At 41.8% G+C, this 14,219-nt stretch overlaps 1 protein-coding gene across 2 annotated transcripts in view; it reads right to left on the bottom strand.

Moving 5' to 3' along the window:
* MAML3 (mastermind like transcriptional coactivator 3) overlaps positions 1-14,219 on the bottom strand; it is a 400,657-nt gene that overhangs the window by 154,313 nt on the left and 232,125 nt on the right. For both annotated transcript variants that reach the window (XM_027598222.1, XM_027598223.1), the window contains exon 2: positions 11,464-12,990. In XM_027598222.1, the coding sequence (XP_027454023.1) occupies positions 11,464-12,990 (1,527 nt within the window). The remainder of the gene's footprint in view (positions 1-11,463; positions 12,991-14,219) is intronic.

Below are 14,219 nucleotides of genomic sequence, written 5' to 3' on the forward strand. Positions count from 1 at the left end.
TCCAGAGGAGAGGGTCCAGCACCACTGTAAAGAGGCCTCCCTCGCCAGTAGAGGACAATGGGGAGCGCTAATCTATTCTGTCCAGTTTAGGATTACGGAACATTTCAAAGATGATGTAAAGAGTCAGAGGCTTCGAAATAGCAAACAATTTTCATTTGGCTTCGCCTCTGATTGCCCTTCTGAACACAGCAGATTTTATTGTTGCTCTGGACCTGCCGTGTCCAACACAGTGGCCAGCAGCCACGCGTGGCTACTGAGCCCTTGAAGCATGACTGCTCCAAATTGAGCTGTGCTGTCACTCTAAGAGACACATCAGACTCCAAAGGCTTGGTTTGAGAAAAAAGAAAGAATGTAAACGGTCTGATTAATAATTTTTGTATTGATTACATGTTGACATAATAACACGTTAATATATTGCGTTAAAAACAAAAATATATTAAAAATAATACCATTTGTTTCTTTTTGCCTTTGGTAATGTGGCCAACAGAAATTTTTAAATTCCATGGCTTGGATTTGTGGTTTGCATTATATTTCTGTTGGTCTGCGCTACTCTAGATTTGGAACACCTCCACCTGTTAACCGCTCTGAGAGGGGCGCAGAGGACAAATGATTTTCCAGGTCTTTTCTCGGGGCTCTTCTGCCACATTCACAAAAGTCTGGCTAATAGGTGATATTGAAATCAGCGCACTCTCCGTCAGGAAAGCTGTTCTACCACAGACATGAACTGCCTTCCAGAACCTTCAGTCAGCCTTCAGCCCGACAGCGTAACACTCCAGGCCCTGACTGGCCCCGGCGCGAGCACACCATAGCACTGTGTGGTACATGTAACTCATATTCTTGCTGCACTGACTTGAGAAGCCGACCCTCCTCTCTGCATCTAGCAACTTTTAGGGAGTGAGCAGGTGTACCCGGAGCCACCGCCGTGGGTGTGCTGTGAGTGGATAACACAGCGGTATGCAGCGGAGGGTACACAGGAGGGGGCCGTCATGCCTGGGGAGCCTGTGGGGCTGTGGCAGCAGTCCATCTGCTTAGAGGGGGCGTCTTTTTCCCAATTCTCACCAAGGCACCAGGAAAACTTGTGATGGCCTGAGACGGACCACTTTCTACACCATCTTTCTTGCACCACTGCCGAGCCTCAGTTTGGTACTGAAAGTAGTTCTTGGCTTAATAAGTCCATTAACGTCCTTTGTATGAACTGGCTAGAGCTCGGTGGAGAAAAGAAGCCCAAATAAACTTTCAAACATCTCAGATGCAAAAGCAATTAGAGGATGCAAGTATGTTTATAGACCTCTTCTAGGAAATCACAATATTAATAAATGGGAGTTATCAGTTTAGATGCTATTTGGGGTCAATATTTTACTGTTTAGGAAATAAAAATGTAGAGGTAACCTGCATAATCTCATGAATCATATTAACTAATCATGACAGTGTCTTGGAAATCTAACTAACATGAAAGGTATTTTGATTCTTTATGCATTGGATCAGATGCAAGCCATTTGGTGTCATAAAAAAGATTAATTCCACAGAAACTTGCTCAGGAACCAAGATATAATATATATCCCTGTATAGGAAAATAACATTTTTTTCCCAAAGAGTTTTATAACCTCTAGAAAAACCGAGAGTTGCTATAAATAGTTAATGAAGGATGACATAGTATGTTTTAAAACTTGGAACCCTGGTCCTCTAATATACTTGCATGGTGACTCTCTTTAATGGATAAGATGTGACCAAGTAAATCCTTAATATGGAAACATTACACCACCAAAATGATATGTTTGTTACTACTCTAAATAAAGAAACCAAACATTTTCATAATAATATGAATTTATTGAAAAATAAAAGCTTGCAGAAACAAAAAACCCAACTCTAAAACACAGGAGTAGCTCTTTGAGGCTCAATGTAACACAGACTTTTAAAAAAATTGCTATAAGCTTCCTTCACACCTTTTGCTGAGTGTGGAACAAGTACCTCAGCAAATGGGAAATACAAATCAGAAGAATAAGGTAAAAAATAACAAGGGTTGGAACTGCTTTTAAATACGAATAAGATGTGATATTTAGATTTATATATGACCTGCTCGTCATCTTTCAGAAACTATTATACCACCCCAGTATTTAATCTTATGTTCATAAATATTTGATTCATGGGGTACCTGGGTGGCTTAGCTGGTTAAGTGTCTGACTTCATGATCTCAGGGTTCTGAGATTGAGCCCCGGGTCTGGCTCCTTGCTCAGCGGGGAGTTGGCTTTTCCCTCTCCCTCTGCCTGTCCCCCTTCCCCCCCGCCCCACTCCTGTGTGTGTGTGTGTGCTTGCTCTCTCTCAAATAAATAAATAAATAAATAAATAAATAAATATTTGATTCATTTCCCTTTCATCTTGTCACAAAATCAATCACCAAGCTCTGTTATTTCTTTCCTTTAACTGCCGCTGGGCCTGTTTTCCCTGAAATTGTAAAGGACACAGCCAAATAGAGATTCTTACTGTCTCAAATTTGAAATGGTAGAAAGTCCCCTAACTGTTCTCCCATGCATTTCACCCAACTGTTCCCCAACACGAACCTCTCTCTCCAGCCTGGTAATCGTCTGCATTGTGCCCACTTTAGGAACAACCCTTCACTTGAAGCAGAATGCCCTTCCACCCACTCACCATCCGACCTAACTCCTGGTCACTCCTGGTCTACACAAAGCCTATCTCCCCATGGAAGCTGCTCTTTTCCACTCCAGGCTGTACTGACTCCTGCCTTCTCTCTGCCCATAATCCCTAAGATAGAACTTCACCACTTGCTGCCTGGTATTGACTTAACCAGTGTGTCTCCTTATCTCCTTGACCAGAACGCACGCTGTGGGACACTGTAGATGATATTATTCTAGTATCTCTTTTTCGTCCCCAACAGTTGGAATTTTAGAAGTGAATATACAACAGGGAGAGCATGCCTGGTCAAGTTTCACAATTTTCCACCCTTGTGACAGACCCTTAGGTTAATAGACTCTTGCCAGGGTAAAAACAAAGCCGGACCTACTGTCTTATGTGTGAATGCACTGGGTATCCACTGGGAGGCACTGGGCAGGGGCCTCAGGTGCAGTGAATGACCTTGAAAGGAAGGGAATGTCAAACTCAAGAAGTAGAATGAAATTAGGCCTCCAACACCTCCCCAAAGCTCAGGAACACCTGGGAAAGGTGCCTGAATTCCATCCTTGATATACCAGTGTCAGAAGATGGAACAGCAGAGTTGTGGCTCTAGTGATGTGTCTGCAAGCAGTCTTTCCCTAAGGAGGATGGCCCCAAAGAGGCCCTAAGCAAGCTTAAGTGTGCTTCCTGTAATGTGTGCACTTCCATTCCAAGGCAGAATCTCTCTTCTTATAGGTCCTGAGGAAAGCAGGTCAGCACACACAAGGCCATACCCTCCATTGGTCCTAAAGCAGAGGCATGGACAGCCAACCGTTTCTAGGAGAGACAAGGGAAACGCCACCCTTTGCCCAGGTGGAATTGGGAGGTGGGGGTGGAAATGAGGATGGACTGCTCTGTGCTATTAAGATAATCAACAGGAGTAATTCTATGATTTACAAACACAGCTAGAATCCACAAGATTTGATCTCTTAAAAAATTTTGCTCTATCCTAAGAAAAATCCATTAAGTGCAGAGTAACCTAATTTTCCTATCTTGCTTGAAAAGATACAAGTCTTGGACCCTACAAAATTCATAGTTCCACAGACGCTAACTGCCATGTATAAGTATATACAAATACTGAGAGTGAAATAAACATACGTTGCTTTAATTGCAGATTCAGAGTTATCTTATGTACAATTTCTCTATTAGAAAACGGTAGTGGTGGTGGGTTTATTAAAATGCACACTCTCAGACTCCATCTCAGACCTACTGACTCTAGTATTTGGCAGCAGAATCCGATTATCTGCATCTTGAACAATTTCCCCAGGTGATTCTTAGGCCCACAAAAAGCTTTAGAACCACTGATTGTTGGGGTACAAGCTCTCTAATTAAGCAAGAATATTCTTGTCCCATGAAACCTTTAAAGGGTATTCTCACAGGGTGCTAATTAAAATCTCTTTCTTGCACAAAACGATTATAAAATAAATTCCTAAAACTTCTTTTCTGCTGTTTACTCTTAGCCTCCTATTTCTAAGACTCTGACAGAATATCAATCAGGATTTTCAAAATATGCCAGTGTGTGTATGGAAATGACTTATTATACCTACCAAGATGAACATTTCATTTATTACCTGGATTTTTGTAGCACTTCTGCCCACTGGTTTCCTCGCAGCTGGAAGGCCCTGGATTCAGTCAGTGATGAGTGTTCTGTCAATATTTTACCTTGCATCTGAGTTGCCAGATACTATTGGCTTTGTCAGGGTCATGGAACCTAAATTGTTTTTATAGTCCTTGAAGTAAGTCAATAACTTTCAAGATCCTAAAAACCATTCAATGGTTATAATCATAAGATCTTATTTTAAAGAAGCCCGATGATCATGTTGACACTGCTGTCCTTTTGAACACACGTATTTGACATACGCAAATTTTATAGTAAGGGAGCACTTTAGATTTTATGAAGCCAGCTCTACTAAAGCCCAAAATGTTAGAAGCAATAATGTGAAATTTGCTGTAAAACATAAATTTTAATATTAGACAATATTCGATATTCAGATAGAAAATACTGAAAGTCATTGAGGGAGCCTCTGGTAGGCTGAGCACCCACATTTATCTTGGCTTACTCCAATGCCCCATTACAATGAGAATAAAGGGATAAAAATGGTTAAACATTCAAGAACAAAGAGGATGGGAGATAGCAATAGCAATTGAGGGGTATCAACAAAATTTTGGAAGATGAAAATCAGATGGCTGAGTGGTAAACAATTAGCAGCTTAGAGAAAGCTAAATCTAAGCCTGCAGTAGGGGAAGCCAAAAATAAAGCAAGATGATTCAAGCCAAAGAATGCTATAAATTCTCAGAAATTAGAAAGACCTCTAAATATCAGGGTGGGAGGTGGGGTGTGCACAAAACGAAAATTGGCTAAAGTCCTGCCCAATTAAGAGGTAGACCAGATATACTGCCCCAGACTGGAAGAAGGAAGGTGTACTACTTGACAGAGAGATTAAACCACAAGTCTTTGGAATCCCAGATCCCAGTTGTAGCTGGGTGAGGGTGAATTGAGGAGCCATACAAAAACAGGGAGATGAAACGAAAGTCTACACAGCATTTAGTGAGACACTCCTCACCGTCACTACCACCTAACCAACTCCCTTCCTCTGCTCAGCTCCAAAAAGCGAGCCTCCAGACTTACAAAGTTCAGTAGTGAGATTGAAGGAGTCTTTTTTTGACCACAAGGAGGAAAATCTACAGACATTGACCCAGTAAAATGGCTGGGTTCTAGCCCAATCCCTCTACAGCAAAGCCCCACATATGACAAGCCCTGTGTAAACCCACAGAGCAACTAATTAGCTATATTATATCTCCCTCTTAAAATAATTAGACATTTGAGAAAAGCTTCTAACATGAAAGAAAGAAAAATCAAATGAGCATATGGGTAAAGGGTGCTTGGGAGAAACAGAGACAAAGCAGAGAGCATGAGAAAACTTACTTAATTTAATGAATTTAATTTAAACGATAATATCCTTAGATCAAAAAGAGTAAATCAGAGAACAAGAAAGAACTTATGGAAATTCGAAATGTGATAAAATGAAATATTTAATTTCAGAGTTGGAGAATAAAGTTAAGGAAATCTTACAGAACATAGAACAAAAGGACAAAGATATGGAAAATTGAAGATATGAAAATAAGAGAACAATCCAGGAGGTCCAATACATGAGGAATAAAAGTTCTAGAAAGTTAAAAATAGAGAAAAAAGAAGGGAGAAATATTCAAAGAAACAATACAAGAACATATCCTAAGGATATTTTTCCAGATTTTTAAAGAAAAAGTTCATAGTACCAGACATGGTGAATGAAAAATGGCTACATTAAGGCATACCATTATGAAATTTCAAGAATACAGAGAAGATCTGAAAAGCTCTCAGAGTGGGGGGAAGAAAAGCAACAGTCACACACATAGAAGGGGGATCCAAACGTCACTAGATTTTTCAACAGTATGAAAACCACAGAATCTTGAAGAAATGTTTTTGAAATTCTGACTGAATGTTTCCTAACTATAATTCTACATCTGGCAAACTGTTAATAAAATGTGAGGATAAAGTTATTTTCAAAGACAGCTTTCATTAAAACAATATCTCTTGAGCACCCTTTCTTAAGAAGTTCTGAGGATGTGCTCTAGCAAGAAAGAGGTGGAGGGAACAAGAAAACAGGTAATGTGATGAGAAAGGGGTGAAACATTCCAAGAATAATGGTGAGGGGCAGTTGGAGTATTTCAGTTCAGTAGTAGACCAAGAAAGCTGTAGATAGAAGAAGACTGGAGCAAGAGGGTATACACCTTCAGGAGAGACATTAAAGGAAAGAAAGATCAAGGAAGAGAAAGAGAGAAGTGAGAGCAAGGGGAGAGAGGAAAAATAGGAACGAAAATATAAGAAAAATAGATTATTTGATTTTGATCATATCTCGAGTTTTACAGAGTCGGACAAGTTTGAGGATGGATTGAAGGTAGGTATAAGGACAACACCAATAAAAAAAGAGACTATTATTAATTCGAGGGAAAACAAAAAGTTGTGTAAGAAAGGAAATATAATCAGAGTATACTACATAATGCAACTGTGATGTGCTATGCAAAAATCACTCATGTAAATATGGAATACTTTAAAATCATAATTTGTGATACATCTAGTTATACTGAGAGTTTAGGGAAGAGAAACAGACTCTGTGTGTGGGGGTTATGCTTATGAGGAGGTAGTATAAGCAGGTTAAATCCTCATCTTCTACAGAATCAAATCATTGAAAAATTGAGAACCAGCAGTTGATGGAAATAAATAAGAGAAAACAACTTAAGAATGGAGCGGATGAAGCGGTAGACGGCTATTTCTCCTCAGAAGCCTTGCAGTACTATTTAACTTTCGAAACTATGTCATGTATTATTTGAATAAAGTAAACAATATACCTTAAGGAAACTAAACAAAGCAGCTCCAGGTTTTTAGAGTTAAGGAAAATATATCGTCAAAGAGATTTCCAAGATGGCTGTGAATACTAGAGCTCTGTTCTTTTTGTGGAGATTTTATGGCTAAAAAGCTCATAATAGTATACCTCACATGGTACCCAACATATTTTGGTAAAATAAAATTGAAAGGGGAAAACATTCTATAAAATATGAGCATGCATGTTCTCATTGTGATATACACAGCCACACACAGCCAACACACACGTAAAGAATAATGTAGCACACTAGTCTATGATTTATCTAGTCCTATGACAGTAACTACTAAAAATTAACATCACATTTTGGAAATTATTCGCTTTCCACTATTCCACGTAGGAATTATTTTTGGGCTTTGGGTAACCCTGTCACATTCCTTGACCAGCAGGCAGTCATTTGCTTTTGGTGTACTTCTTTCAGAGTTCTCCACTGTTTTTTTGTTTGTCAGACACAGAGACTGAGTTTGCTGTCCCGGCAACCCCATTGTTGTTCTATTGGTTCAAGATAACCACCTCGGTATCAAAGGATTCCTTTTAGACCTGTCTTTCCGGTTCTTCTATTTGATCTCAAAAACAGCTCTGTGTTATTTTTGCTAATGCTCTCTCCACTGGAGCTGATAATCAAGTAAACATATTTTTGGCTTGAACTTTGATAATTGCAGTGTTTAATGATTTATTAAACATCGTTATGTTGAAGACACAGTGTTAGGTACTACAAAAAAATAGCAAAAATAGACAGACACACACAGAGACAGAGACGGAGGGAGGGAGAGAGAGACAGACAGAGAGATCCTGTCTTCGAGAAATGAGATTAGGAAAAGATAATAGAGTGACATGACCAAAGTAAGTTCTGGTTATTTCAACCCAGAAACACAAATTTTAAAAATTAAAGAGCAATCCTGAAGGCCCAGTATATGATGAAGTTCCAGAGAGTAAAAAAAAAAAAAAAGAAAAAAAAGAAAGAAAAAGAAAAGAAAAGAGAAAGAAGAAAAGATCAAAGAAATAATACAAGAACATAACCCTGAGAAGATTCTAAAGCTTATAATGGTGGAAATTTTATCGATAGTTTCACTGTCACTGTTTTAGCTGCAGTTTGATGGGACTTAAGAGAAGAAGTAAAAAAAAAGGATGTGGCGAGAGAAAGGAAAAGAGAGGGAGTGTGGAGTGGGTTTTAGCACTATCTCTAGAAGGAGGGAGGAATTTACAAATAACATATGTAAATGAACAGACAATAACGGTATCACCTCAATCCAACTGACAAAGTGGATAAATAAGGATTTTTTAAAAGGAATTAGTGAAACATAAAACTTTTTTTTAAAACAGGGGATTTTCTTTGCTTAAAAAGTATTTTTCCTGATGGTGGAATTAACATACATTATATGACAGAAAATTTAGAAAATTCAGTCAATTATAAGAGGAAAACAATAATCACAATTTTGCCAACCCAAAATTCCACTCCTAATATTTTAGATACTCAGAATTTTTCTACACATATCAAAAAACACAACCTGGACTGTAACATACAAGCTATTGTATGGTCTGATTATTTTGTTCATCTTATGAGCATTTCCATGTGATTAATCACTTATTAATATCACGATTTTCATGTACATTATTTATTTTTCCAAAATATTTATTTTGGTCCCCATTTTTCATTATCATAAGCTTGTTTCATTACCATGAGCATAATCTTTGTACATAAATCTTTAATTTTCTAATTATAAGGAATAACATGTACATTCTGAGTAGTGGCATTACTCAATAAAACATATTTGAAATTTTGAAATAAGTTTTTTTGTTTCTAGTTTTTGGTTCCCTCTTTAAAAAAAAATATCCAGGTAAGGGAGAAATGGCATCTTCTGAGAGAAATGGCATTGTCTGCATATATCCCAATCAAGTAAACATCTGTATAAGATAATTACCTTGAAATAAATGTTTCAGTATCATTGACTTTGGTATTCAAGTCGTTCATTAAAACTAAGTGTTGATCATGGTCCTTGTGGCCAACAAAGAGTAAAGTGAATTTTCACTAGCAACAGCAGAAAACAAATTTGAACTATACCTATGTATAATTATATTTTATATCTTGCCTGTAATTTGAGCTCGTATTTGTGTAATGCACTCGCATATAGTGTAATTAACTATTCTGAGAGCTATGTAAATACTGCTGCACAATCAGGTGAAAGCATGAAATAAATGGTATGTTTGCAGAAAGATATTCATATGTTTATATATGTATTTTGAAGCTTGTTTCAAACAGTGGTGAGTTAATATTTCATTAAAAAGTGTGCTTTTGCTTGATGGTTCTTTTTGAGGTTAAGAAGTGATTATTCTAATAAGGCCTCAAAAAGGCAGACTCTGTCCACTCTGAAAGTACCTCGTGAGATGGAAGGAAAAGAGGAGGGGCCCAGAGATTTAATCCAGAAAACCATCACTTTTGTTTCTACACTTGACTGAGTCCTTTCAAAACATGACCTCTGCAGCTCAAGGCTTCGGTTACTCATAGTTAGGCAAGCATAAGGACCTGAAATAAGTACCTTTAAAATTCATGTTCCAGCAAAGACAAGAACTTCATCCCAAGTTAGCAGATTTCAAAAGACATTTAGGGAGGGTGGGGAGTGAGGATGGGTTCACATTGTACCCACATGTCTGCAGAGCCTGTGAGTTGGAATTAATCATCTTTGGTCTGGCTTGGAGGAAATACTTCACTGTTGCTCAAGGAAAAACAGCAAATGTAGAAGCACAATTTGTATTGAGATTAACAACAGACCATTCTGACAGCTTGTGATCTCATAAACCTCTGACGCGTCTGGGCTACAACAAACAATCCTGTGTGTTGCCTCTATTTTTGCCTCCTTCAGAACTTAATACTGAAGTGTATAAAATGTTGCATTTTCCAATGGTGCTTTTTTCCTTAATGAAACCAAGATAAAAACATAAAAGCTCACATTTCAATGATGTTTTTCTACCAGCTACTGATTACAGCTGGTGTAAACCAAGCTATATTTTTATTTCTCCAGACAGAATTTCTTTGGAGCTGGCTGGCATGTGCAGACAAGAAACCACTGTGAGGTTTTGGGCTTGGAAGGCTGTGAAGGACAAGAATCAAGCCATAGAGCTCAGGCCTGTCTCTGCAGGCCAGCACTACCTCTATCAAGCCTCCATCAAGCGGCGGGAGGGTGGGTGTGGGGTGGGGCGGCCATCGGGGGAGATGCAAACAGCCCCTAGTGATGCAAGATCTGCCTGTAGTACTTCCCAGAGCTTCTAATGCATCCAACTGTGGACACACATCCAAGTACTCGTTAGAACCTGTTTGCAAGTGAGAGCCCTTAAAGCAAAGAATTTGCTGCAAAACCCCCAACTACGATGCAAATGTCAGAATCCTGACAGGACTGAGGCACAACATAGCAACTGGTAGTGGAAGGGTGGCTCCAGCGAGTTCACCCATGTTGGAGAAAAGGCAGTAGAACAGTGCATGTCCCCCCTCCTTCAATGTAGATAAGCTGCTCCCGGTCAGGATGAGGGGAGTGAATGCTTGTCAATGAGGATTCACTCCCCAACTGGTTGCCACTCATTTTTACCACAAGTCACTGAGAGCCCTACACCCCTAAACCAGGATGTCCTGAAGAAAGACACTGGGAAAGACGAGAATTTATTGTGATCCAGCACTAAGATACATCCCCCATCAACTTTTCCTGGATGAGAGCTGAACGCATCGGGAAGGTTTTATTGCACTCCCAAGTCACGCGGCGTTGGCGCAGCATCTAATAGTGCCAGTTCAGCAGCCAATGTTTAAACGGGGAATGGTCCTTCAGAAATCCATCCTCCACTCTGAAACTACGGACAACTCTCCCACATTCAACCATCAAGAATCCATGTTTCCATTATTCACAGTTCAGTAAGACAGATGGAGATGTTCAGGGCCTTATGAAACTGTTGCGGAGATCCCTTAAACGCTCTGGCCTTGCTACCACCCCGAGTCTAGGACTCTGTGACCTGGGAGAGAAGCCCGGGAAGGAACAGCATGTTTTGCCCTGTGACCTCTATGGCCTGTCTCTCTCGAAGTGAGAACTTGACCGTAATTTCTGGTTCCTTTTCTGCGGGCAGGAATAAAAGAAGTTTGATTCCTAGACATTCAAACACAGGAAAGTCTACTGTCCCAGCCTTTTCCATCTCTTAGAAGAAAGGGGGAAAACAAAACAAAACAAAGCACAAACCAAAACCTACGCCTGGCAACGCCAAGACGCAGTACGGGAAGGAATGGGCACGCAGGGAGCGACAGCCCGCCGCCCGCGGAGCGCGGAGAGCAGGGCGCGCCGCGGGTCTGAAACGCATCAGCAGCGCGGCGCGAAGCGCGGCTCGCTTTCACACTCACCTGACCGTGGGATGGAAGCGCGGCGTAAGCCATGGGCTGCGTCATCACTCCTTTCTGCTTCATGAGAAGCATGCGCTTCTGCTCCTCACTCAGGTGCGCCCTGGGGGCCTGGAGCTGCGGCGGCGGCGGTGGTGGCGGCTGCTGCTGCTGCGGCGGCGGTGGCGGCGGTGGCTGCTGGATGTAGGGCATCACCGGGTTTTTGTTGGGGTTGGCCATCGGGGGAGTCATCCTCTGACTCAAGTCCGCGTTGAAATGGGTCAGAGGCTTAGTGTTGCCGTAGGTGAGAATATTGTGCTGTTTGTTTAAGGAGTTGGTACCCAAGTTATTTGGCTGCTGATTGATCATATTCATGTGGTTCTGAGGGAGGTAGTTATTCATTGTCGTCTTCTGCAGGTTGTTTGCCATGGGAGGCACTACGGGGTTTTGGTTGTTAAAGGCTTGGGGGTACATCATTGGGCTATTTGGTTTTTCCGCAGCGAAAGCTGCTCCGTAGGGGCTGGACGGGGGCCCCAAGGGCGACCAGCTGGAGGTCTGGTTTGAGTGGTGCTGTTGCTGCTTCTGTTGCATGAGTTTGGCCCTCTGTTGCTGCTGCGCGGCCATCTGCTTGAGCTGCTCCGCTGGCGACATGTCGGAGCTGGCCACGGCCACGGGGCCCGCCGCGGCACCGGCCACGGTCCCTGCTGCCGGATTAAGGAGATAACCGTTTCCAGGCCGGGGTGGGGCTTGGCCTGGAGCGTGCGCTTGGCTGGGAGTCTGAGGGGACTGGACAGCACAGTTTGCTGGTGAGCTGGCGGGGTTTGGAGCTGCGGGAGTGCTGGCCGCCGAAGGCAAACTCGCGGCCGTGGCGCCCGTAGCAAAGGGAGGGCCGGAGGAGGAGGGCCTCGCCTGGGGAGATCCCATGGAGACGTGTGCAAAAGGAGAGTGAGAGGGGTCGCTCTTCACACTCGTACTCTCCTGGGAGAGAGGGGTCTCCGTCGCCGGCTGCGAGAATTCGGGCTCCTTCTTCTCCTCAAAGTCTTCGTTGAACAGGTCCTGTATGTCATCCTCAGGAACTGTGTTGGCCAGCTCATCGATTAATTCTTGCCACTCCTGATCATTCAGGTTAATGTCTGAGAACAGCTTGTTCTGATTTGAAAGAGACGTTTCGGATGTGTCTATGCAAGTAGGGTCATCTAGAGGCTCTTGTTTGAGGTCCTTGCTCTGCAGGATGGTGAAGCTGTCCTCCAGGTCACTGCAACCGTTGACAGGAAGTTTGATCTCTGGAAGCCTACCATTCTTACTTAGATCTTCTAGAAGCCCAGGAGTGTGAGTCCCACTATTCTGCAAGGGCAAAGAAGGCTTCAGGTCAAGTTGGTGAAGAGGAGAAGCTGAAGGCAGTGGCATATTGAGGGTTTCCATTCCTGTAGGAATGTCCTTTCGTATTCTCTTGCTCGTTGGAGAAAAACTCCCATCGCAAGCACCATTCTGCTGGTCTCCATTAAGTGGTGATCGGGCTCCTTCCAACTTCCTCTTCACAGTCTCTTGGAGCTGGGAAAGAAACAGGAAAGAGGGTGAGTAAATCTCGAAGTCATCGTTCACTCTTGGAACAAGGTGATGTACAACTGCTGTGAACTAACTTTTAAATGCTTTATCACACACGGGAACGAAGTTCCACATCTAATTTCAAGAGTGGCCAGGCTTCAAATCCTGTGGGAAAAGGTTTTAACTAAAAGAAGAGTTCATGAGGCTAAGAGATAGAAAACAAAATAAAGATTGGAGGGTGGGGAACAAAAGAAAAAGAGACAGTTAAAGGCAGTACTTCTCCTACAGCAGAGAATCATCCATCGTTATTTTCCAAAGCAACGCATAATGTGAGACTTGGCCCCAAATGTGTCATACTTGTGCAAGATGTTAATACCTATCTTAACTTTTTCTCACATCTTAACTGAAGACATCAAGGAATTAAATCAACAATATTTAAAAAAAAAACACTGAAAATCCTCTAAGAATACGGAATTTAACACTTACTGAATAGCACAGAAATGAAGATTAATGGTTGACATAACCCACAACCTCCTTTCAGTTCTTATTTACTCGGCCACCCAGCACCTTGTGATGCAGCAGCCCGCTCTGCTCTAAAAGCACGCTTCCATTGCTTTCCATGCTATCACATTTTCCTGGATTTCCTTCTTTCTCTCTGTCTGCTCTTTCTCAGTGTCATATGTATTCTTCGTTCTTTCTCCTAAATGTCGGGATTCCTTATTGTTTGCTCATCAGCTTTTTTCCTGCCCCCTCTACGTGCTTAACTACATGACTGCATCCATTTCAACAGCTTCAACCATCTAGAGAAGCTAGGCTGAGGACCCTGTTAACGAGGTACCCAGTCCAGTCTTCTCTGCGGAGTTCTCCTAACTTCAGCTTCTTCTTCCTGGATGTCTCATAGGCATCTAAAACTCAACACGCCTCAGCAGTGAGCTGATTATCAAACATGATCCTCAACCATGCTCTCCATCCCAGTATCTACCCAGTTCCCTACTCAATATCTACTCACTTACCCAAACTGGAAACCTGAGCATTCTTCTCAAAACGCCTCACAGCACCAACCACCAAGTCTTACGGATTCCACATCTAAAATAGCCCTCGAATATGCCCACTCATCTCCAACCTCACTGCTACCATCCTAGGCCAGGATACCATTTTCTCTGGCTAAACTGTTGCAATAGTCTTCTAACTGGTCTCTGTGCCTTGCCTCCATTCATCCTCCATTACTCTTTCAT

Source organism: Zalophus californianus, chromosome 2, assembly GCF_009762305.2.
Source record: "Zalophus californianus isolate mZalCal1 chromosome 2, mZalCal1.pri.v2, whole genome shotgun sequence".
NCBI lineage: Eukaryota > Metazoa > Chordata > Mammalia > Carnivora > Otariidae > Zalophus > Zalophus californianus.